Source organism: Hyperoodon ampullatus (assembly GCF_949752795.1).
Source record: "Hyperoodon ampullatus genome assembly, chromosome: X".
Lineage (NCBI taxonomy): Eukaryota > Metazoa > Chordata > Mammalia > Artiodactyla > Ziphiidae > Hyperoodon > Hyperoodon ampullatus.
In genome coordinates this window covers 129,430,537-129,455,575 of record NC_136913.1, presented here as the reverse complement: position 1 = coordinate 129,455,575, position 25,039 = coordinate 129,430,537, and the positions used below count along the sequence as shown (strand labels likewise).

The window sequence follows — 25,039 nt, the reverse complement described above, 5'->3', positions numbered from 1 at the left end:
TTGGCTGTTTTTTCTTTTATGTTTTGGGGCTCACTGAAGGTAGTCAGTTTGACTTGGCTGATGCTTTGGATGATCAAGATCATGGCCACAGGAAGCCGAGTGCAGGAGGAGGAGGTAAGTCATAGCTGGTTGAAGGCACAGGCCAGTGCTATAGCTCCCTGGTCAGGGTGTAGCTCATTAACTACAACAGCCCACAGAGCTACTCCTGGCCTGGCAGAGCTGGGGGCACTTCAAGGCCCAGGAGAACCCTACAGCAGTGGTTCTCAAACGTTTTGGTCTCAGGACTCCTCAAATTATGGAAGATCTCTATTGAGGTGTTGGTCACGTCTATCAATATTTATCATCTTTGAACTTAAAACTGAAAAAAAATTGTTAATACTTTTATTAATTTTAAATGAACAATAATACAGCCATATCTGTTCAGATAAATAGCATATTTTTATGGTAAATGACTATGCTTTGCAAGACAAAAACAGAATTTAGTGGGAAGATTTTTTTGCATATTTTTGAAAATTTCTGTGACCTCTATCCTAGTGGAAGAGCTGGACTCTCACATCTGCTTCTAGATTCAATTGTTGTGATATATTGTTATGGTTGAAGTATATGAAGGAAATCTGGCTTCCTATAAATATGCAGCTGGAAAAAGGAGGAATATTTCAATTGACTATTAATGTAATTATGGACGTTCTTCTTTGATACGAGACAAAAATTCAGCCATTGGTTGTTTCTTACAGGTTAAGTGCAGTGTGGAGTATGAAACTGTATTGATGAATCTTCCATCCTTGACCCCAGTGAACCCCCTCTCTTATCCTTTGAATGGATCTTTTACTGGTCGTGGTTTGGGAGCATCGTGCACTGGTCCCTGGGAAAATGTCGGTGCCCTGCCTTATGCAGACCTTCCCTGTGTTGACGCATTTCATTCTATATCGGAACATCACATGTGTTACTACCACCACCCATCTCATTGGAAAAAGTCTTTAAGTGTCGGGAAGCTGTCAAGCTCACAGTAGTAGTTTTTCAAAATTCTTAACGTTGCTTGAAATCTTAAATTTTACCATTGGCAAAAAATACTGTTAGTTGTTTCCCTTGAAGTGATGGGCTCACTTCATTCATTTTCAAGAAAATGTCTGTCAGATATTCAAGTCAGTATAACTGTAGTCGTACTACTGAATCCTTGAAGGAAGAATCTTGTATGAGATAAGTGGCTAGCACTGCTTAGAACTGATACAGTCACGCAAATGCTTTTCCTGTGTTAACCTCTGTATTTTGAGGTGCCACAGAAATGCTTTAAACATACTTGCTGTTTTATCAGAATATTAAAAGGGCACACTTTCATAAATGTAGTAATTTTTCTGCTCATATTCGTTTTCCAGTGCTGCCTAACATATTACCACAAACTTGCTGGTTTAAAACAATTTTCAATTATTGGGTTGGCCAAAAAGTTCGTTCGGGGTTTTTGCTTTTTTTTGTTTTGTTTCGTTTTTTGCCGATCCTATATTTTCTTTTTCTTTTAGCATCTTTATTGGAGTATAATTGCTTTACAGTGTTGTGTTAGTTTCTGCTTTATAACAAAGTGAATTAGGTATATGTATACATATATCCCCATATCCCCTCCCTGTTGCGTCTCCCTTCCACCCTCCCTATCCCACCCCTCTAGGTGGACACAAAGCACCGAGCTGATCTCCCTGTGCTATGCAGCTGCTTCCCACTAGCTATCTATTTTACGTTTGGTAGTATTTATAAGTCCATGCCACTCTCTCACTTTGTCCCAGCTTATCCTTCCCCCTCCCCTTGTCCTCAAGTCCAATCTCTACATCTGTATCTTTATTCCTGTCCTGCCCCTAGGTTCTTCAGAACCTTTTTTTTTTTTAGATCCCGTATATATGTGTTAGCATACTGTATTTGTTTCTCCCTTTCTGACTTAATGCACTCTGTATGACAGACTCTAGGTCCATCCACCTCACTACAAATAACTCAATTTCGTTTCTTTTTATGGCTGAGTAATATTCCATTGTATATATGTGCCACATCTTCTTTATCCATTCATTGTCGATGGACACTTAGGTTGGTTCTGTGTCCTAGCTATTGTAAATAGTGCTGCAATGAACATTGGGATACACGTCTCTTTTTGAATTATGGTTTTCTCAGGGTATATGCCCAGTAGTGGGATTGCTGGGTCATATGGTAGTTCTATTTTCTGTTTTTTAAGGAACCCCTCCGTACTGTTCTCCATAGTGGCTGTATCAGTTTACATTCCCACCAACAGTGGAAGAGTCCAACTCTATATTTTCTAAGTTTCTCTGTGCTGCTGATGTCCAGATGTTTAACTGTCAAACCTTTTTTGACAAAATAACCTTGATTCTCAACTTTCCCTTTGCCTACTTTTATTTTTTGTACTTTATTTATTTTTATTTATTTATTTTTGGATGTGTTGGGTCTTCGTTGCTGCGCGTGGGCTTTCTCTAGTTGTGGTGAGCGGGGGCTACTCTTCATGGCAGTGCGTGGGCTTCTCACTGCGGTGGCTTCTCTTGTTGCGGAGCACAGGCTCTAGGCACACGGGCTTCAGTAGTTGTGGCACGTGGGCTCAGTAGTTGTGGCTCGCGGGCTCTAGAGCGCAGGCTCAGTACTTGTGGCACACGGGCTTAGTTGCTCTGCAGCATGTGAGATCTTCCTAGACCAGGGCTCAAACCCATGTCCCCTGCATTGGCAGGTGGATTCTTAACCACTGCGCCACCAGGGACGTCCCCTTTGCCTACTTTTAACAAATTTATTTTTAGATAATTACAGATTTACATGTAGTTGTAGGAAACACTACAGAAAGAGCCGTTATTCCCTTCACCTAGTTTTCCCCAGTGGTAACATGTTGCAAATTGTACTATAATATCACAAACTTTTTTTTTTGTTTTTTAAAAAAACTCGTATTTTTTAAAATTTGGTTTTTATTGAGGCAGCATTGGCTTATAACATTATATAAGTTTCATGTGTACAACCTTATATTTCTACTTCTGTATACACTACAGGGTGCTCACCACCAAAAATTTAGTTTCCTCCATCACCATATAGTTGATCCCCTTTACCCATTTCATACCCCGCCCCCACTCTGGTAATGACTATTCTGTTCTTTGTATCTGTGTGTTTGTTTTTGTTTGTCACAACCATTTTATTCACATTTCCCAGTTTTTACTTGTACTCACTTCTGTGTGCGTGTGTGCTTAGTTTTTTGCAGTTTTATCACATGTGCAGTTTTGTGTATTTGCCATGATAGGCAGGCACAGAACAGTTCCATCATTATAGCTATTGTTGTTGGGTGAACTGTTCTCTATATGTCACTTAGATCTTGATGGTTGGTTGTGTTTACTGGTTCTTCAACATCCTTGATGATTTTTTGTCTAGTAGTTCTGTCAGTTGCTGTGAGTAGGGTGTTGAATTCCCCAACTGTAGTTGTGGATTTGTATCTCCTCTTAGCTCTCTGTTTCCGCCTCATGTATTTTGAGTCTGATTTTTTGGTGCATCCAAATTTAGGATCATGATGTCTTCCTGATAGATCTATCCTCTTATCGTTATGTCCCTTTTTTCTTCTCTAGCACTTTCCTTGCTCTGAAGTATCCCTTATCCACTATTAATATAGCCACTCCTGCTTATTCTTTTTTTTTTTTTAGTTTTATCTGCTCTACTTTATTTTATCTTATTTTTTTAACATCTTTATTGGAGTATAATTGCTTTACAATGGTGTGTTAGTTTCTGCTATATAACAAAGTGATTCAGTTATACATATACACATTTTCCCATATCTCTTCCCTCTTGCATCTCCCTCCCTCCCACCCTCCCTATCCCTCCCCTCTAGGTGGTCACAAAGCACCGAGCTGATCTCCCTGTGCTATGCGGCTGCTTCCCACTAGCTATCTACCTTACGTTTGGTAGTGTAAGTGTCGCTTTGTCGCAGCTTACCCTTCCCCCTCCCCATATCCTCAAGTCCATTCTCTAGCAGGTCTGTGTCTCCATTCCTGTCTTACCCCTAGGTTCTTCATGACCTTTTTTTTTTTTCTTAGATTCCATATATATGTGTTAGCATATGGTACTTGTCTTTCTCTTTCTGACTTACTTCACTCTGTATGACAGACTCTAGGTCTATCCACCTCATTACAAATAGCTCAATTTCGTTTCTTTTTATGGCTGAGTAATATTCCATTGTATATATGTGCCACGTCTTCTTTATCCATTCATCGGATGATGGACACTTAGGTTGTTTCCATCTCTGGGCTATTGTAAATAGAGCTGCAATGAACATTTTGGTACATGACTCTTTTTGAATTATGGTTTTCTCAGGGTATATGCCCACTAGTCGGATTGCTGGGTCACATGGTAGTTTTATTTGTAGTTTTTTCAGGAACCTCCATACTGTTCTCCGTAGTGGCTGTACCAATTCACATTCCCACCAGCAGTGCAAGAGTGTTCCCTTTTATCCACACCGTCTCCAGCATTTATTGTTTCTAGATTTTTTGATGATGGCCATTCTGACTGGTGTGAGATGATATATCATTGTTGTTTTGATTTGCATTTCTCTAATGATTAATGATGTTGAGCATTCTTTCATGTGTTTGTTGGCAGTCTGTATATCTTTGGATAAATGTCTATTTAGGTCTTCTGCCCATTTTTGGATTGGGTTGTTTGTTTTTTTGCTGTTGAGCTGCATGAGCTGCTTGTAAATTTTGTAGATTAATCCTTTGTCAGTTGCTTCATTTGCAAATATTTTCTCCCATTCTGAGGGTTGTCTTATGGTCTTGTGTACGGTTTCCTTTGCTGTGCAAAAGCTTTGAAGTTTCATCAGATCCCATTTGTTTATTTTTGTTTTTATTTCCATTTCTCTAAGAGGTGGGCCAAAAAGGATCTTGCTGTGATTTATGTCATAGAGTGTTCTGCCTATGTTTTCCTCTAAGAGTTTGATAGTTTCTGGCCTTACATTTAGGTCTTTAATCCATTTTGAGCTTATTATTTTTTTTTGAGCTTATTTTTGTGTATGGTGTTAGGGAGTGATCTAATCTCATAGTTTTACATGTACCTGTCCAGTTTTCCCAGCACCACTTGTTGAAGAGGCTGTCCTTTTTCCACTGTACATTCCTGCCTCCTTTATCAAAGATAAGTTGACCATATGTGCGTGGGTTTATCTCTGGGCTTTCTATCCTGTTCCATTTATCTATATTTCTGTTTTTGTGCCAGTACCATACTGTCTTGATTACTGTAGCTTTGTAGTATAGTCTGAAGTCAGGGAGCCTGATTCCTCCAGCTCCGTTTTTCGTTCTCAAGATTGCTTTGGCTATTCAGGGTCTTTTGTGTTTCCATACAAATTGTGAAATTTTTCGTTCTAGTTCTGTGAAAAATGCTAGTGATAGTTTGATAGGGATTGCACTGAATCTGTAGATTGCTTTGGGTAGTAAAATCATTTCCACAATGTTGATTCTTCCAATCCAAGAACATGGTACATCTCTCCATCTGTTTCTGTCATCTTTAATTTCTTTCATCAGTGTCTTATAGTTTTCTGCATACAGGTCTTTTGTCTCCCTAGGTAGGTTTATTCCTAGATATTTTATTCTTTTTGTTGCAATGGTAAATGGGAGTGTTTCCTTGATTTCACTTTCAGATTTTTCATCATTAGTGTACAGGAATGCCAGAGATTTCTGTGCATTAATTTTGTATCCTGCAACTTTACCAAATTCATTGCTTAGCTCTAGTAGTTTTCTGGTAGCATCTTTAGGATTCTCTATGTATAGTATCATGTCATCTGCAAACAGTGACAGCTTTACTTCTTCTATTCCGATTTGGATTCCTTTTATTTCCTTTTCTTCTCTGATTGCTGTGGCTAAAACTTCCAAAACTATGTTGAATAAGAGTGGTGAGAGTGGGCAACCTTGTCTTTTTCCTGATCTTACTGGAAATGGTTTCAGTTTTCCACCATTGAGGACGATGTTGGCCATGGGTTTGTCATATATGGCCTTTATTACGTTGAGAAAAGTTCCCTCTATGCCTACTTTCTGCAGGTTTTTTATCCTAAATGGGTGTTGTTGTTGTTGTTTTTTTTAAATCAGCGTTCACATGCACATTTAGACACCAGGACTGGAGAAGCTGTGGTTTCTTAAGGCTAAGTGTCATATCAGTGAACTTTCCTTATTTGTTTTCATTGAACCTCATTGGACTTTCTTACCCTTTGAATGAATGTTTTGCCCATTCATGCTTTTGTAATGTCCTACATAAGTTATCTGGAAAACTTTAGTGTCCTGAGTTATGTTGAGCTTTTAAATGATGACACCTTTCCTTATGCAGTATTCAGAAGTCATATTTGTTAGTATCACCAGTGATCTGATAGGAAAAGTCTTTATTGGGAAGCTGACAGGCTCATGGTGCCAGTTACACGTTTTCCAAAGTTGTGTATATTTTTTGAAAGCTAAATTTTCTTATTGTCAGCTAATACTGTCGGTTGATTTCCTTGAATTGACAGGCTCATTTAATTCATTTTCAAAAGAAATTTTTGGCAAATGTTCAAATATGAATAGACACAGTTTGCTATAATTTACTCTTTGAAATAAATTTGTTCTCCCATGAGAAAAGCAGCTAATTCAGCTGAAAACTGAAACAATCACACAGGTGACCTTCCTCAAGTCACCTGTGATGCTTTGGTGTGCACCAAAAATGCTTTAACAATCCTTCCCAATTCATAACACAGAATGTTAAAAAGTTGATATACTCGAGGTTGAGCACTAATGTAATATTTTTGCTCCTTCCTCCTATTAATTTTATATTGCCTCATAATCAGTTACCATAAATTATTGAGCTAACACAATTTCCATTCGTTCTCTTATTTCCCTGGGTCAGGAGTTTGGGTTCTATTTAGCTGGGTCCTCTGCTCTGTATCTCCTACGAGGCTGCCATGCAGGTGTCATCTGAGGCTAGAGTCTCATCTGAGGTTTGAGGTTGTGTTAGTTTCCTGTTGCTGCTCTAACGAGTTACCGGCAACTTGGTGGCTTAAAAAACACACATTTATTATCTTATAATTATTGAGGTCAGAAATCCAAAATGGATCACAGTGAGCTAAAATCCATGTGTCAGCAGGGCTGTTTCTTTTTCTGGAGACTCTACAGAATTAGTAGAGTCTGTAGAGTCTCTTGTTTCCTTGCCTTTTCCAGCTTCTTCAGGATGCCTGTATTCTTTGGCTCATGGCCCTGTCTCCCCATCTTCAGAGCCAGCAGTGTAGGGTAGCATCTTCAGATCTTTCTCTCTCTCACCCCTACTTTTGTCATCACATCTTTACTTTGACTGTGACCCTCCTGCTTCTCTATTTCTCTTTTAAGGACTGTTGTGATTACACCAGACCCACCCAGATAATCCAGGATAGTCTCCCCATCTCAGTGTCCTTGATTTAAAAACACCTGCAAAACCTTTTGCCATATAAGGTAACATATTCACAGGTTCTGGGAATTAGGACATTGACATCTTGGGGGCGACATTTTAATGCTAACACATCTGTCGTCTGGCTCACAAATCTTCATGTCCCTTCCACTGGCAAAATACATTGTCCATTCCAACTTCTTTAAAAGTTTCATCCCATTACATCGTCAACTCAAATTGCAAAATTTCATCATAATTTCATAAGCAGAAACGTCCCAAATCTCATCATCTAAATTATATGTCAGGCATGGGTGAAGCTTTGGCTATAACACTTCTCCATCTACAAACCTATGAAAGTCAAGAAACAAGTTATCTGCTCCCCAAAATACAATGGACAGGCATAAAATAACGGTTATAGGCATTCCATTTACAAAAGTGAGAAAACATCAGGCAAAAAGATTTCAAGCTTTAAGTGAAAAAAAAAAAGAAAAAAAAAGACATCACCAGTCTCAAGAAATTCCCAAATCCAAGTCCTTTAGGTTCCAGGCCTAGGGATGATGCACTCTCTTTCACAGCTCTATATTCTGAGTTTGCAGCTCTGCCCTCAGAATCAGCCTTCCTTTTTCAGGAAGAATAGCACATGTTTGCAGCTGAGTAGTTATATCAGCCTATTTTCTGCCTGTAGAATTTGGGGAGTCTAACATCCTTCTTACATTTTTTTTCTCTTTCTGTCCCTTTTAATTCCAGGCTGGCAGTGTTCCTGCTCTTCTAAAATTCTCAAGAACTCTGTGGGTTTCCCATGTATATAGTGGTGATCACCCCACTGGGAAAGAGGCTCCTCCACAGATCTTTCTTGGATAATGCCATCTATATTTCTGGCTTCTGCTGAGATGGCAAAGGGGATCCATGAATAATCTTATGTTTAATCTGACCTTTTGACCCTTCCAAGGTACTCGTATAATGTTTTCCAGCCACACCATTGACTTTCTCCCCAGAGCATGCTTTCTTGACAGTGAGTCCCCTCATTTTAGCATTTTTTGGCAATTGGGATAGGTTGAAAATTTTCCAAATCATCAAGTCCTGGTTCCTTTTTGCTCAAGAGTTTTTCCTTCAATCTCTTCCTTTCCTCTTGCATTTTACTATGAGCAGCAAAAAGAAAATAGGCCATACCCCTAACACTTTACTTGAAAATCTCCTCAGCTAAAACAGCCAAGTTCATTGTTTAGAAGTTCTGCTTTCCACGTAACTACAGGATGCACAATTCAGCCAAGTTTTCTGCCACTACATGGTAAGGATCTTCTTTCCTCTAGCATCCAATAACATTTTCTTTGGTCCCATCTGAGACCTCACTGGCAAAGCCTTTAGCATCCACATTTCAGTCAACAGTCTGTGCATGATGATTTAGGTGTTCCCTAGTATGATATAGGTTTCCTCTACCATGTTCCTGACCTCCTTCTGAATCCTCACTAGCTGTTACTAGTTGTTAACTCTGTATTTTTACTAAGTTGGCTCAAGGCAGTCAGGCTTTTTTGATCATGCTTCTCAAAATTCTTCCAGCTTTTTGTCTATTACTCGATTCCAAAGTTGCTTCCACAGTTTTAGGTATTTATTTAGGTATTTACTATTGCTGTTGTAATAAATTACAAGAATGTGCTGGCTTAAAACAGCACAAATTGATTATCTTATAGTTCCAGAGGTGAGAAATATGATTTGGGTTTCACTGGGCTACAGTGAAGGTACGGGCAGGGCTGTCTTCCTTTTGGAAGCTCTAGCCTGTTTTCCTTGCCTTTGCCTGCAGTTTTGCCTTGTTGGATACCTCCTCCATCTTCAAAGCCAACAGAATAGCAACCTCAGATTTCTCTCTCACTCTCACCCCTGCTTCCATCATCACATCTCCTTCCTTGACTCTCCTGCTGGTTTCGTTCTCTTACTAGTATTCCTGTGATCACATTGGGCCTGCCTAGATGATCCAGAACAGTCTCCCCATCTCAAGGTGCTTAGCTTACTCACATCTGCCAAGTCCCTTTTCCCACATAAGGTGACATATCCACAGGTTGGGATTGTTGGCAGAATTCCATTCTGTGCAGCTGTAGAACTCATGGCCACTTGCTTCTTCAAGGTCAGCAAAAGAATGAGTCTGCTACCTCTAATGTTAGCTCAGGGAAGGCCTACAGCCCTCTTTTCAAGGGCTCACTTGATTATGTCCAAATCACCCAGAATATTCTGCCTTTTGAGTAATTCAGTCATACGGATTGGGCATCTTAATTGTATCTGCAAAATCCCTTCACCTCTGCCATGTCATAACCTGGTCATGGAAGTAACTCAGTCCCTCCCGCACTCAGCAGGCTGGGATTATACATGGTGTGTACACCAGGGGGCGGAGTCTCGACAGCTATTTTCAAGTAGCGAAGGATCTAACGACTTCTCATAGCGTTTGGTGCTCCTTACTTCCTTGGTTCAGGCAAAGGGCCGGGAGGTTTATTCACCATTGCCATTTGTATCACAGTGCAAATGTCAACCCTGTAAAAAGGGCAAAGGACATTTGAGGATGATTATGAAAATAGTTATGACCTGACAGACCCCTGGGGTCCATGGAACACTCTTTGTGAACTACTGACTGAGAAGATGCCCTTACATATTTATGTGGCATCAGTGTGTTTTCGTTCGAATCCATGATCTCGTCAATGTTAATGTGCAGTGAACATGTATTTGTGGAGTTGGGGCGAGCAGGAAGATCGTTTTATATGTCTTCTGTTGTATTGAGCCATACCTTTACAGTTTCACTTCTCTAGACAGTTGTATAAATTAGTTCAACCTTTTGAGAGGGCAATTTGATAAAATCTTTGAGCAGTTCTACTTCAAAGCATTTTCCGTCTGGGTACAGTTATGCATGCGTGCAGAGGTACATTTGAAATGGTGTTTGCAGCTTTCTTGTGTTTTGTATCAGCCAAAAATTAAAACACTCTTAAATAACACAGTTGAATACATAAATTCTAAACCATTCATAGTCTGCAGCCATTTCAAAGAATAAGGTAGATCTCTGGAACTGGCATGAGAAAAGCAAGTTACAGAACAGGATATATATAGTATGAATTGATTTCTATCAAATTTAAGTGTATGTGAACACAGACACACAGACATGCATGCAGAAAGACACGGACATGCAGAGAGACATATGGGCAGAGAGAGACACAGAAAGAGAGACATGCAGAGAGAGACACACAGAGAGAGATGCGAACAGAGACACGGACACACACACACACAGACGGGGAGAGAGACACAGGGAGAGAAAGACAGGGAGACACAGACAGACACGGAGAGAGACATGGAAGAGAGAGAGACACAGAGAGAGGGGCACACACACACAGAGACATGCAGAGAGAGCGAGACAGACACATGCAGATCTGAAAAGATTGAGAATAGCTACCTGTGGGGATAGATTTGGCTGCCTTTTATATTTTCTTTCTTAGGATTCTACACCATTGGATTTGTTTTTCTACTGAGCATATATTAATGTTTATAATAAGCCAGCAGTGTAGCTGGCCCAGGCCCAGGCATTCTGGCTTCACCCCAAGGGCCTCTTCCTCTGTGTGTGTGGCTCTTAGAAGTGTTTGCCCAGGAAGGTGGTGATGACCTGAAGGTGAGTGTAGGGTCAGTTCGTGCACCTGGCTGTAGAGGCGCTGGCACAGGCCTCCTCATCCGCAGGTCGGCCTGCCCCTGAGGCCTGTCACGGTTCCTGAGAACCAGAAGTCCAAGCTTCAGCTTGTTGTGCATGCTGGTCTGCTGGGCAGTTTCCTAGTCCATGGAAGATTCGCTCCAGTGATCTAGAAAGCTGAAAAGGGGACTGGTCTTTAAGAGGTAGGCACAGTGTGATAACAGAAAAGCAGTGACCCGTTCCCTCTAGGAAGTGTGTACATTGTATCTTCATTTCAAAGAGAAAAACAGCTGTGCTGTTTGCTCTGTAAAGATATTCTCTCTGGAAGATTTTCAGTGTTGTATGAACCATTGGGATCAGGAAGGAATCGGCTTCATTTGTCTGGAAAACGTCCTTGTACGTACCGCCTCCCTTCTAGATGTTCTTCCCTACTGCTCTTTTCGCCTAAGGTGAGGTCTACACGATTTGCTCGTTAGTTTTTAAGGTCGATAATAGACATTTGTGCACCCCTGAAGACCAGCCATTTACGTGTCAGACCTTTTTTTTCTTCCCTATCAGAAATGACTGTGATGCTCAAATCAATCTTTAACTATTTTTTGATTGACATTTTCTTCAGAGCTAACTGTAAAATTCACATGAAGGTGTAAGAAATACTCCAGAGAGATCCCATCGCACTATACCAGTTCCCAATGGTAACACCTGAAAAATTATAGTACAATGTCACAACCAGGATATTGACGTTGATATAATCTAGTGATCTTATTCAGATGTTCCGTTTACTTGTACTCGTGTCTGTCTTCACGTCTATGCAGTTTTATCACCTGTGTAGGTTCATATATCCACCATGATAGTCCAGACAGAGAACAATTCCATGATCACAAAGACCCTCTTGCTGTGCTTTATAAAAACAACTATCTCCCTTCTGCTGTGCCCACCCCCATTTCCTGTCCCTAAGCACTAATCTTTTCTCCATCTATAGCATTTGGCAATTTAGAAAATGTTATGTAAATGAAATCATGTAGTATGTAATGTTTGGGGATTGGCTTTTTTTTCACTCAGCATAATTCCCTTGAGGTCCATCCAAGGCATTGCATGTATCAATAGTTGGTTGCTTTTCCTTGCTGAATAGTATTCCATGATGTAGATGTACTATAGTTTATTTATGAAGGTCATCTGGGTTGTTTCCAGTTTTGGGCTCTAGGTTTTTGTATGAGCATGAGTTTTCATTTCTCTGGGATAAATGCCCAGGTTGGTAACTGCTGGGTTCTATGGTAGTCGTAGGGTTAGTTTTTTAAGAATATTGCCAACCTGTGTCCCAGACTAGCTGTACCATTTTATATTCCCACCAGCAATAAATGAGTGATCCACTTTCTCTGCATCCTTGTCAGCACTTAGTGTTATCACTATTTTTTTTTAGTCATTCTGATTGGTGTGTAGTGATACCTCATTGTGGTTTTAGTTTGCATTTCCCTGATTGCATGTGCTTATTGGCCATTCGTGTAAACCCTTCAGTGAAATGTCTCTTCATGTCTTTTGCCCATTTTAATCAGATTGTTTGATTTTACTGTTCAATTTTGAGAGCTCTTCATATATTCTAGACACTAGTCCTTAGATGGGTATGTGTTTTGCAAATATTTTCTTTTACTCTATAGCTTGTCTTTTCATCTTCTTAATAGAGTCTTTCACAAAAGGAAATTTTTAATTTTGATGACGTCTGATTTATTCATTTTTTTTCTTTTGTGGATCATGGTTTTATGGTCAAGTCTATGAACTCTTCACCAAGCCCTTAGTCCTGAAGATTTTTCTCATATCATTCCTTCTGAAAGTTCTATAGATTTACATTTAAGACCCAAAAAAGTCATCAATTTTGAGTTAGGGTTTGTATGAGGTGTGTGAGAATTAGATCAAGGTTCATTATTTTTGCCTATAGATGCCTGGTTGCTCCAGCACCTTTTGTTGGAAAGGCTGTCCTTCCTCCATTGAGTGGCTTTTGCACCTTTAACAGAAGTCTCTTGAGCATATTTGGGCAGGTCTTTCTAGGTAGTTCATTCTGTTGTACTGCTCTGTGTGTCTACCCTTCTGCCACTGTCTTGATTACTGTAACCATGAAGTAAGCCTTAATACTGGGTAGGCTGATTTCCCCCCACTTTATTCTTCTTTCTCAAGGTTGTTTTAGCTATTCTAGGGCCTGTGCTTTTCTATACAAGTTTTAGAATAAGTTTATTTATGTCTAGAGAAAGCTGGCTGGGATTTTGATAGGACTTGTGTTAAATATGTAGATGAATTTGGGGAGAGTTGATGTCTTTAAGGGAGTCTTCAAATCCATGAACACAGTATGTCTCTCCATTTATTTATGTCTTCTTTGATTTCGCTCATAAGCATATTGTAATTTTCAGCCTGCAGGTCCTGTACATGTTTTTCAAGTGTACAGCTAAGTATTTCATTTTCTTTGGAACAATTTAAAATGGTTATGTGTTTTAATTTTAGATTCCGTATGTTCATTGCTATTATATGATTGATTTTGATATTTGTTGCTCCTATATCATGAGACCTTGCTGAAGTCACTTTCTGATTCTAGGAATCGTTTTTTGTAGGTTTCTTGGAATTTTCAATGTAGATGATCATGTCATCGGCAAATAGGGATAGGTTTATTTCTTCCTTCCCAATCTGTATGTCTTTTATTTCTCGTTGCAATGTTGAACCTCCCATGCTATGTTAAATAAGAGTGGTGAGAACAATGTCCTTGGCCTGTTCCTGATCTTTAGGAGAGAGTGTTCAGTCTTTCACCATTAAGTCTGACAAGAGTTATGGGTGTTTTCTAGATGCTCTCTATGAAGTTGAGGTACTTCCCTCTATTCCTAATTTGCTGAATTTTTTTCATAAATGGGTATTGGATTTTCCATGTTGATAAGATTACAGGCAGACCTCGTTTTATTGCGCTTCACTTTATTGCACTTTGCAGATATTGTGTTTTTACAAATTGAAGTTTTGTGGTGACCCTGCGTTGAGCCAGTCTATCGGTGCCATTTTTCCAACAGCATTTGCTTACTTCGTGTCTCTGTGTCACATGTTGGTAATTCAAAACTATTTGAAACTTTTTTTTTCTCTGCTCCTTTGATAAGGTGTTTTTTTTTAATTAGTTTCTGCTTTATAACAAAGTGAATCAGTCATACATATACATCTGTTCCCACATCCCTTCCCTCATGCATCTCCCTCCCTCCCACCCTCCCCATCCCACCCCTCCAGGCGGTCACAAAGCACCAAGCTGATCTCCCTGTGCTCTGCGGCTGCTTCCCACTATCTATCTACCTTACGTTTGGTAGTCTATATATGTCCATGCCTCTCTCTTGCTTTGTCACAGCTTACCCTTCCCCCTCCCCATATCCTCAGGTGCATTCTCAAGTAGGTCTGTGTCTTTATTCCCGTTTTACCCCTAGGTTCTTCATGACATTTTTTTTTAAATTCCATATATATGTGTTAGCATACGGTATTTGTCTTTCTCTTTCTGACTTACTTCACTCTGTATGACAGACTCTAGGTCTATCCACCTCATTACAAATAGCTCAATTTCGTTTCTTTTTATGGCTGAGTAATATTCCATTGTATATATGTGCCACATCTTCTTTATCCATTCATCCGATGATGGACACTTAGGTTGTTTCCAGCTCCAGGCTATTGTGAATAGAGCTGCAATGAACATTGTGGTACATGTCTCTTTTTGAATTATGGTTTTCTCAGGGTATATGCCCAGTAGTCGGATTGCTGGATCATATGGTAGTTCTATTTTTAGTTTTTTAAGGAACCTCCATACTGTTCTCCACAGTGGCTGTACCAATTCACATTCCCACCAGCAGTGCAAGAGTGTTCCCTTTTCTCCACACCCTCTCCAGCATTTATTGTTTCTAGATTTCTTGATGATGGCCATTCTGACTGGTGTGAGATGGTATCTCATTGTAGTTTTGATTTGCATTTCTCTAATGATTAAAGATGTTGAGCATTCTTTCATGTGTTTGTTGGCAGTCTGTATATCTTCTTTGGAGAAATGCCTATTTAAGTCTTCTGCCCATTTTTGGATTGGGTTGTTTGATTTTTTGCTACTGAGCTGCATGAGCTGTTTATAAATTTTGGAGATTAATCCTTTGTCAGTTGCTTCATTTGCAAATATTTTTTCCCATTCTGAGGGTTCTCTTTTGGTCTTCTTTATGGTTTCCTTTGCTGTGCAAAAGCTTTTAAGTTTCATTAGGTCCCATTTGTTTATCTTTGTTTTTATTTCCATTTCTCTGGGAGGTGGGTCCAAAAGGATCTTGCTGTGATTTATGTCATAGAGTGTTCTGCCTATGTTTTCCTCTAAGAGTTTGATAGTTTCTGGCCTTACATTTAGGTCTTTAATCCATTTTGAGCTTATTTTTGTGTATGGTGTTAGGGAATGATCTAATCTCATACTTTTACATGTCCCTGTCCAGTTTTCCCAGCACCACTTATTGAAGAGGCTGTCCTTTCTCCACTGTACATTCCTGCCTCCTTTATCAAAGTTAAGTTGACCATATGTGCGTGGGTTTATCTCTGGGCTTTCTATCCTGTTCCATTGATCTATCTTTCTGTTTTTGTGCCAGTACCACACTGTCTTGATTACTGTAGCTTTGTAGTATAGTCTGAAGTCAGGGAGCCTGATTCCTCCAGCTCCGTTTTTCGTTCTCAAGATTGCTTTGGCTATTCAGGGTCTTTTGTTTCTCCAAACAAATTTTGAAATTTTTTGTTCTAGTTCTGTGAAAAATGCCAGTGGTAGTTTGATAGGGATTGCATTGAATCTGTAGATTGCTTTGGGTAGTAGAGTCATTTTCACAATATTGATTCTTCCAATCCAGGAGCATGGTATATCTATCCATCTATTTGTATCATCTTTAATTTCTTTCATCAGTGTCTTATAATTTTCTGCATACAGGTCTTTTGTCTCCTTAGGTAGGTTTATTCCTAGATATTTTATTCTTTTTGTCGCAATGGTAAATGGGAGTGTTTTCTTGATTTCATTTTCAGATTTTTCATCATTAGTGTACAGGAATGCCAGAGATTTCTGTGTATTAATTTTGTATCCTGCTACTTTACCAAATTCATTGATTAGCTCTAGTAGTTTTCTGGTAGCATCTTTAGGATTCTCTATGTATAGTATCATGTCATCTGCAAACAGTGACAGCTTTACTTCTTCTTTTCCAATTTGGATTCCTTTTATTTCCTTTTCTTCTCTGATTGCTGTGGCTAAAACTTCCAAAACTAAGTTGAATAAGAGTGGTGAGAGTGGGCAGCCTTGTCTTGTTCCTGATCTTAGTGGAAATGGTTCCAGTTTTTCACCATTGAGGACAATGTTGGCTGTGGGTTTGTCATATATGGCCTTTATTATGTTGAGGAAAGTTCCCTCTATGCCTACTTTCTGCAGGGTTTTTATCATAAATGGGTGTTGAATTTTGTCGAAAGCTTTCTCTGCATCTATTGAGATGATCATATGGTTTTTCTCCTTCAACTTGTTAATATGGTGTATCACATTGATTGATTTGCATATATTGAAGAATCCTTGCATTCCTGGAATAAACCCCACTTGATCATGGTGTATGATCCTTTTAATGTGCTGTTGGATTCTGTTTGCTAGTATTTTGTTGAGGATTTTTGCATCTATGTTCATCAGTGATATTGGCCTGTAGTTTTCTTTCTTTGTGACATCCTTGCCTGGTTTTGGTATCAAGGTGATGGTGGCCTCATAGAATGAGTTTGGGAGTGTTCCTTCCTCTGAAATTGTTTGGAAGAGTTTGAGAAGGATGGGTGTTAGCTCTTCTCTAAATGTTTGATAGAATTCGCCTGTGAAGCCATCTGGTCCTGGGCTTTTGTTTGTTGGAAGATTTTTAATCACAGTTTCAATTTCAGTGCTTGTGATTGGTCTATTCATATTTTCTATTTCTTCCTGATTCAGTCTTGGCAGGTTATGCATTTCTAAGAATTTGTCCATTTCTTCCAGGTTGTCCATTTTATTGGCATAGAGTTGCTTGTAGTAATCTCTCATGATCTTTTGTATTTCTGCAGTGTCAGTTGTTACTTCTCCTTTTTCATTTCTAATTCTATTGATTTGAGTCTTCTCCCTTTTTTTCTTGATGAGTCTGGCTAATGGTTTGTCTATTTTGTTTATCTTCTCAAAGAACCAGCTTTTAGTTTTATTGATCTTTGCTATCGTTTTCTTCATTTCTTTTTCATTTATTTCTGATCTGATCTTTGTGTTTTCTTTCCTTCTGCTAGCTTTAGGGGTTTTTTGTTCTTCTTTCTCTAATTGCTTTAGGTGCAGGGTCAGGTTGTTTGCTCGAGATGTTTCCTGTTTCTTAAGGTGGGATTGTATTGCTATAAACTTCCCCCTTAGAACTGCTTTTGCTGTGTCCCATAGGTTTTGGGTCCTCGTGTCTCCATTGTCATTTGTTTCTAGGTATTTTTTAATTTCCTCTTTGTTTTCTTCAGTGATCACTTCGTTATTGAGTCGTGTATTGTTTAGCCTCCATGTGTTTGTATTTTTTACAGATCTTTTCCTGTAATTGATGTCTAGTCTCATAGCATTGTGGTCAGAAAAGATACTTGATACAATTTCAATTTTCTTAAATTTACCAAGGCTTGATTTGTGACCCAAGATATGATCTATCCTGGAGAATGTTCCATGAGCAATTGAGAAAAATGTGTATTCTGTTGTTTTTGGATGGAATGTCCTATAAATATCAATTAAGTCCATCTTGTTTAATGTATCATTTAAAGCTTGTGTTTCCTTATTTATTTTCATTTTGGATGATCTGTCCATTGGTGAAAGTGGGGTGTTAAAGTCCCCTACTATGATTGTGTTACTGTCGATTTCTCCTTTTATGGCTGTTAGTATTTGCCTTATGTATTGAGGTGCTCCTATGTTGGGTGCATAAATATTTACAATTGTTATATCTTCTTCTTGGATCGATCCCTTTATCATTATGTAGTGTCCTTCTTTGTCTCTTGTAATAGTCTTTATTTTAAAGTCTATTTTGTCTGATACAAGAATTGCTACTCCAGCTTTCTTTTGATTTCCATTTGCATGGAATATCTTTTTCCATCCCCTTACTTTCAATCTGTATGTGTCTCTAGGTCTGAAGTGGGTCTTTTGTAGACAGCATATATATGGGTCTTGTTTTTGTATCCATTCAGCCAATCTGTGTCTTTTGGTGGGAGCATTTAGTCCATTTACATTTAAGGTAATTATTGATATGTATGTTCCTATTCCCATTTCCTTAATTGCTTTGGGTTCATTATTGTAGGTATATTCCTTCTGTTGTGTTTCTTGCCTAGAGAAGTTCCTTTAGCATTTGTTGTAAAGCTGGTTTGGTGGTGCTGAACTCTCTCAGCTTTTGCTTGTCTGTAAATGTTTTAATTTCTCCATCAAATCTGAATGAGATCCTTGCTGGGTAGAGTAATCTTGGTTGCAGGTTTCTCTCCTTCATCACTTTAATTATGTCCTGCCACTCCCTTCTGGCTTGTAGAGTTTCTGTTGAGAGATCAGCTGTTATCCTGATGGGGATTCCCTTGTGTGTTATTTGTTTTTTTTCCCTTGCTGCTTTTAATATGATTTCTTTGTGTTTAATTTTTGACAGTTTGATTAATATGTGTCTTGGCGTATTTCTCCTTGGATTTATTCTGTATGGGACTCTCTGTGCCTCCTGGACTTGATTAACTATTTCCTTTCCCATATTAGGGAAGTTTTCAACTATAATCTCTTCAAATATTTTCTCAGTCCCTTTCTTTTTCTCTTCTTCTTCTGGAACCCCTATAATTCGAATGTTGGTGCGTTTAATGTTGTCCCAGAGGTCTCTGAGACTGTCCTCTGTTCTTTTCATTCTCTTTTCTTTATTTTGCTCTGCAGCAGTTATTTCCACTATTTTATCTTCCACCTCACTTATCCGTTCTTCTGCCTCAGTTATTCTGCTATTGATCCCATCTAGAGTATTTTTCATTTCATTTATTGTGTTTTTAATCGATGCTTGATTCATCTTTAGTTCTTCTAGGTCCTTGTTAACTGTTTCTTGCATTTTGTCTCTTCTATTTCCAAGATTTTGGATCTTGGAAATAGAATCTTGGATCATCTTTACTATCATTATTCTGAATTCTTTTTCAGGCAGACTGCCTATTACCTCTTCATTTGTTAGGTCTGGTAGGTTTTTATCTTGCTCCTTCACCTGCTGTGTGTTTTTCTGTCTTCTCATTTTGCTTATGTTACTGTGTTTGGGGTCTCCTTTTTGCAGGCTGCAGATTCGTAGTTCCTGTTGTTTTTGGTGTCTGTCCCCAGTGGCCAATGTTGTTTCAGTAGGTTGTGTAGGCTTCCTGGTGGGGGAGACTAGAGCCTGTGTTCTGGTGGTTGAGGCTCGATCTTGTCTTTCTGGTGGACAGGTCCACGTCTGGTGGTGTGTTTTGGGGTGCCTGTGGCCTTATTATGTTTTGGGGCAGCCTCTCTGTTAATGGGTGGGGTTATGTTCCTGCCTTGCTAGTTGCTTGGCATAGGGTGACCAGCACTGTAGTTTGCTGGTCGTTGACTGAAGCTGGGTGCTGGTGTTGAGATGGAGATCTCTGGGAGATTTTTGCTTCTTGATATTATGTGGAGCTGGGAGGTCTCTTGTGGACCCGTGTCCTGAAGTTGGCTCTCCCACTTCAGAGGCACAGCACTGACTCCTGGCTGCAGCACCAAGAGCCTTTCATCTACCCGGCTCAGAATAAAAGGGAGAAAAAGTAGAAAGAAAGAATTAGTAGAAGAAAGAAAGAGAGAGAGAAAGAAAGGAAGAAGGAAAGAAAGGAAGGAAGGAAGGAAGAAAGGAAGAAAGGAGGGAGAGAGGGAGGAATGAAAGAAAAAGGAAGAGTGAATGGAAGAAGGGAGGGAGGGAGGAAGGAAAGAAAAAGAAAGTGAAAGGAAGAGGGGTGGGAGGGAGGGAGGAAGGAAAGAAAGACAGGAGGGAGGGAGGGAGGGAGGAAAGAAAGAGAAAGAAAAAGTGAAAGGAAGCAGGGAGGGACGGAGGAAGGAAAGAAAAAGAAAGTGAAAGGAAGAGGGGTGGGAGGGAGGGAGGAAGGAAAGAAAGACAGGAAGGAGGGAGGGAGGAAGGAAAGAAAGAGAGAAAGAAGGAAAGGAGGGGCGGAGGGAGGGAGGGAGGGAGGAAGGGAAGGTAGGAAAAAAAGAAAGAGCAGGTAAAGTAAAATAGAATAAAGTATGAAATATAGTAGCGTTATTAAAATTTAAAAGTAATTATTGAAAAAAAAACGGACCGATAGAACCCTGGGACATATGGTGGAAGCAAAGCTATACAGAGAGTATCTTACACAGAAGAATACACATACACATTCACAAAAAGAGAGCAGGGGGAAAAATCAAAAATCTTGCTCTCCAAGTCCACCTCCTCAATTTGGGTTACTTCGTTGTAAAAAGAGGAAAAGGGCGAGAAGTCTGAAATCTTGCTAAGTCCACCTCCTTAATTTGGGATAATTCGTTGTAAAAAGAGGAAAAGGGGGGAAAGTCTTAAATCTTGTCCTCAAAGTCCACTTCCTCAATTTGGGATGATTCGCTGTCCATTCATGCACTCCACAGACGCAGGGCACATCAAGTGGACCGTGGAGCTTTAATCCGCTGCCTCCGAGGCTGCACAGAGAGATTTCCCTGTCTCTTCTCTGCTCTCACAGCTCCCGGGTCTCAGCCTTGGACCGGCCCCGCCTCTGCGCGTAGGTAGCCGGAGGGCGTCCGTCCTTCGCTCAGATAGGACGGGTTTAAAGGAGCCGCTGATGTGGGGGCTCTGGCTCACTCAGTCAGAGGGGAGGGAGGGGCGCGCAGAGTGGGGCGGGCCTGCGGCGGCAGAGGCCAGCGTGACGTTGCACCAGACCGAGGCGCTCCGTACGCTTTCCTGGGAAAGCCGTCCCCGGGTTCCGGGACCCCGGCAGTGGCGGGGTGCACAGGCCCCCCGGAAGGCGGGGCGGACAGTGACCCATGCTCGCACATAGGCCCCGCGGCGGCGGCAGCAGCAGCAGCAGCCCCAGCGTCCCACGCCCGTCTCCAGGGTCCGCGCCTTTAGCCGCGGCTCGCGCCCGTCTCCAGCGCTTCCCAAAGCAGCCCTCTTAATGCCCTCTCCTCGCGCACCAGGAAACAAAAGGGAAGAAAAAGCCTCTTGCCTCTTCGGCAGCTCCAGACCTTTTCCCCGGACTCCCTCCGGGCTAGCCGTGGTGCACTAACCCCCTCAGGCTCTCTTCCTGCGCTCCGACTGAAAGCTGATACCCGAGCCTCAGCTCCCATCCCCGCCCGCCCCTGCGGCCGAGCAGACAAGCCTCTCGGGCTGGTGTGTGCCTGAGGGCACCGATCCTCTGTGCCGGAATCTCTCCGCTTTGCCCTCCACACCCCTGTTGCTGTGCTCTCCTCCGCTACTCCGAAGCTTTCCCCCTCCGCCACCTGCAGTCTCCGCCCGCGAAGGGGCTTGTAGTGTGTGGAAACCTTTCCTCCTTCACGGCTCCCTCACACTGGTGCAGGTCCCGTCCCTATCCTTTTGTCTCTGTTTATTCTTTTTTCTTTTGCCCTATCCAGGTATGTGGGGAGTTTCTTGCCTTTTGGGGGGTCTGAGGTCTTCTGTCAGCGTTTCAGTAGGTGTTCTGTAGGAGTTGTTCCACGTGTAGATGAATTTCTGATGTATCTGTGGGGAGGAAGGTGATCTCCGCGTCTTACTCTTCCGCCATCTTCCCAGGGTCCTCGAAACTTTTTCATTATTATTATATTTGGTGTGGTCTGTGATAAGTGATCTTTGATGTTCCTGTTGCAAAAAGATTACTGCTCCCTGAAAGCTCAGATTATGGATAGCATTTTTTAGTAGTAAAATATATTTTTTAATTAATTAATTTATTTATTTTGGCTGCATTGGTTCTTCGTTGCTGCGCACAGGCTTCTCTTGTTGCAGAGCACAGGCTCTAGTCACGCGGGCTTCAGTAGTTATGGCGCACGGGCTTAGTTGCTCCGTGGCATGTGGGATCTTCCCGGACCAGGGCTTGAACCCTGAAGGCTCAGATTATGGATAGCATTTTTTAGTAATAAAATATTTTTTAATTAAGGTACATACATTTTTTTGGGACATAATGCTGTTGCACTTTAATAGACTACAGTATAGTGTAAACATAATTTTATGTGCACTGGGAAACCAAAAAAAAATCATGTGACTTGCTTTATTAATATTCGCTTTATTGCAGTGGTCTGGAACCATCCCCACAATATCTCCGAGGTATGCCTGTATATGATTTTTTTCTTCTTTAGGCTGCTGATACTGTAGGGCACATTGTTTTTCAAATGTTGATCCAGCCTTGCATAACTAGAACAAGTCCCATTTGTTCATGATGTATAATTCTTTCTATACATTCTGTTTAGTTTGCTAATATTTTGTTGAGGATTTTATATATTAGTTCATGAGAGAGACTGGGCTGTAGTTCTTTTCTTAGTACAGTCTTTTTCTGTGTTTATTATCAGGTTAATGCTGGTCTCATAAAATAAGTTGGGAAATATCCCTCCTCTTTATTTTCTGGAAGAGGTTTTATAAAATTGGTGTTAATTCCTCTTTAAATGCTTGGTAAAATTTACCAGTGAAACCATCAAAAAGCTTGGAAATTTCTTTTTTAGGAGCTTTTAAATTAAAAATTCTGTTTCATTAATGGTTATAGAAATATTCAGATTGTGTTTTCATCTAGGTTGAATTATTTTTTTATTGTGGTAAACGTACTAACATAGAATTTACCATTTTAACCATTTTAAATGTACAGTTCATTGGCATTAAGTACATTCCCAATGTTGTACAACCATCACCACTATCCATTTCCAGAACTTTCTCCTCATCCCAAACAGAAACTCTGTACCCAGTAAATAGTAACTCCTCATTTTCCTCTACCCTGAACCCCTGCTAACCTCTGTTCTACTTTCTGTCTCTAAGAATTTTCCCATTCTAGGTACCTGAAATAAGTGGAATCATACAAGATATGTCCTTTTATGTCTGGCTTATTTCACTTAGCATAATGTTTTCAAAGTTTATCCATGTTGTTGCATGTATCAGAATTTCATTCCTTTATAAGGCTGAGTAATATTCCATTGTGTGTATATACCATATTTTATCTGTTTATAAATTGGCAGACGTTTGAGTTGTTTGTACCTTTTGTCTGTTGTGAATAGTGCTGTATTGAACATTGTGCAGGTATCTGTTTGAGTCCCTGCCTTCAGTCCTTTTGGGCTTATACCTAGAGGTGGAATCGAAGGATCATATAGTAATTCTACGTTTAAATTTTTGAGTAATCACCAAAGTGTTTTCCACAGCAGCTGCACCATTTTATACATTCCCACCAGCAACATACCAGGGTTCCAATTTCTCCACATCCTCACCAACATTTGTTATTTTTCATTTTTCTTTTGATAATAGCCATCCTAATGAGTGTGAAGTGGTATCTCCTCATGGATTTGATTTGTATTTCCCTAATGACCAATGACTTTGAGCATTTTTCATGTGCTTATTGACCATTTCTATATCTTCTTTGAAGATATGTCTATTCAAGTTCTTTGCCCATCTTTAAATCTCATTTTTCTAATTGTTGTAGGAGTCCTTTATATAGTCTGGATTTTAATCTCTTACTGGATATATGATTTATAAATATATTCTCTTATTCTGGGATTGTTTTTTTATTCTCTTGATAGTGTCCTTTGCACAAAAGGCTTTACTTTTGATGAGGGCCACTTTATCTATTATTCCTTTTGTTGCCTATGCTTTTGGTGTCATATCCAAGAAGTGATTACCAAATCGAATATCATGAAGATTTTCCCCTACGTTTTTTCCTAAGAGTTTTATAGTTTTAGCTCTTAATGTTTAGGACTTTGATCCATTTTGAATTAATTTTTATATATGGTGTAAGGTAAGGGCCCAACTTCATTCTTTGGCATGTGGATATTCAGTTTCTTGGTACCCTTGTCAAGAACCTATTGACCATAGAGTTATGTCTGGGCTTACTGTTCTGTTCCGTTAGTCTATATGTCTGTTCGTATGCCAGTACCACACTGTTTTGATTACTGTAGCTTTGTAGTAAGTTTTGAAATCAGGAAAGTGAGTTCTTCTTTTTCAAGATTCTTTTGTCTATTTGGGGTCTCTCTCTTTTTTTTTACAGTGTTTATTTTTACTTGTTGACAGTTTGCTTTATTTATTTATTTATTTATTTATTTATTTATTTATTTATTTATGGCTGTGTTGGGTCTTCGTTTCCATGCGAGGGCTTTCTCTAGTTGTGGCAAGCGGGGGCCACTCTTCATTGCAGTGCACGGGCCTCTCACTATCGTGGCCTCTCTTGTTGCGGAGCACAGGCTCCAGATGCACAGGCTCAGTAATTGTGGCTCACAGGCCCAGTTGCTCCGCGGCATGTGGGATCTTCCCAGACCAGGGCTCAAACCCATGTCCCCTGCATTGGCAGGCAGATTCTCAACCACTGCGCCACCAGGGAAGCCCTATTTGGGGTCTCTTGAGACTCCATATGAATTTTAGGATGGGGTTTTCTAAGTCTGCCCAAAAAACTGTTTTGGATTTTGGTAGAGATTGCACTGAATCTGTAGATCACTTTGGGTAGTATTGTCATCTTAACAATATTAGTCTTACAGTACGTGAACACGGGATTGAGTTGAGTTGTGATAGTTTGTGGATTTCGAGGAATTGGTCCATTTCTTCTAAGTTGTCAAATACATAAAGTTGTTCATAGCATTTTCTTATTATCCTTTTAATAGTGCAGAATCTATAATGATATCTGCTGTTTCATTCCTTATATTAGTATTTTGGGCTTTTTTTCTTCAATTATATTTGTTAGTAAGGTTAGAGGTATATCAATTTTACTGACTTTTTCAAAGAACAAGCCGTTTGGTTGATCTATTTTACTTTTCTATTTTCAATTTCATTGATTTCTGCTCTTATATTTTTTCCTTCTGTC

At 40.0% G+C, this 25,039-nt stretch overlaps 1 protein-coding gene across 1 annotated transcript in view; it reads left to right on the top strand.

Moving 5' to 3' along the window:
* Positions 1-25,039, top strand: part of CD99L2 (CD99 molecule like 2) — a gene marked incomplete at both ends in the record, with an annotated part of 114,925 nt that overhangs the window by 64,544 nt on the left and 25,342 nt on the right. Inside the window, one exon of the mRNA XM_079728139.1 lies at positions 40-114. Coding sequence (XP_079584265.1) covers positions 40-114 — 75 coding nt within the window. The remainder of the gene's footprint in view (positions 1-39; positions 115-25,039) is intronic.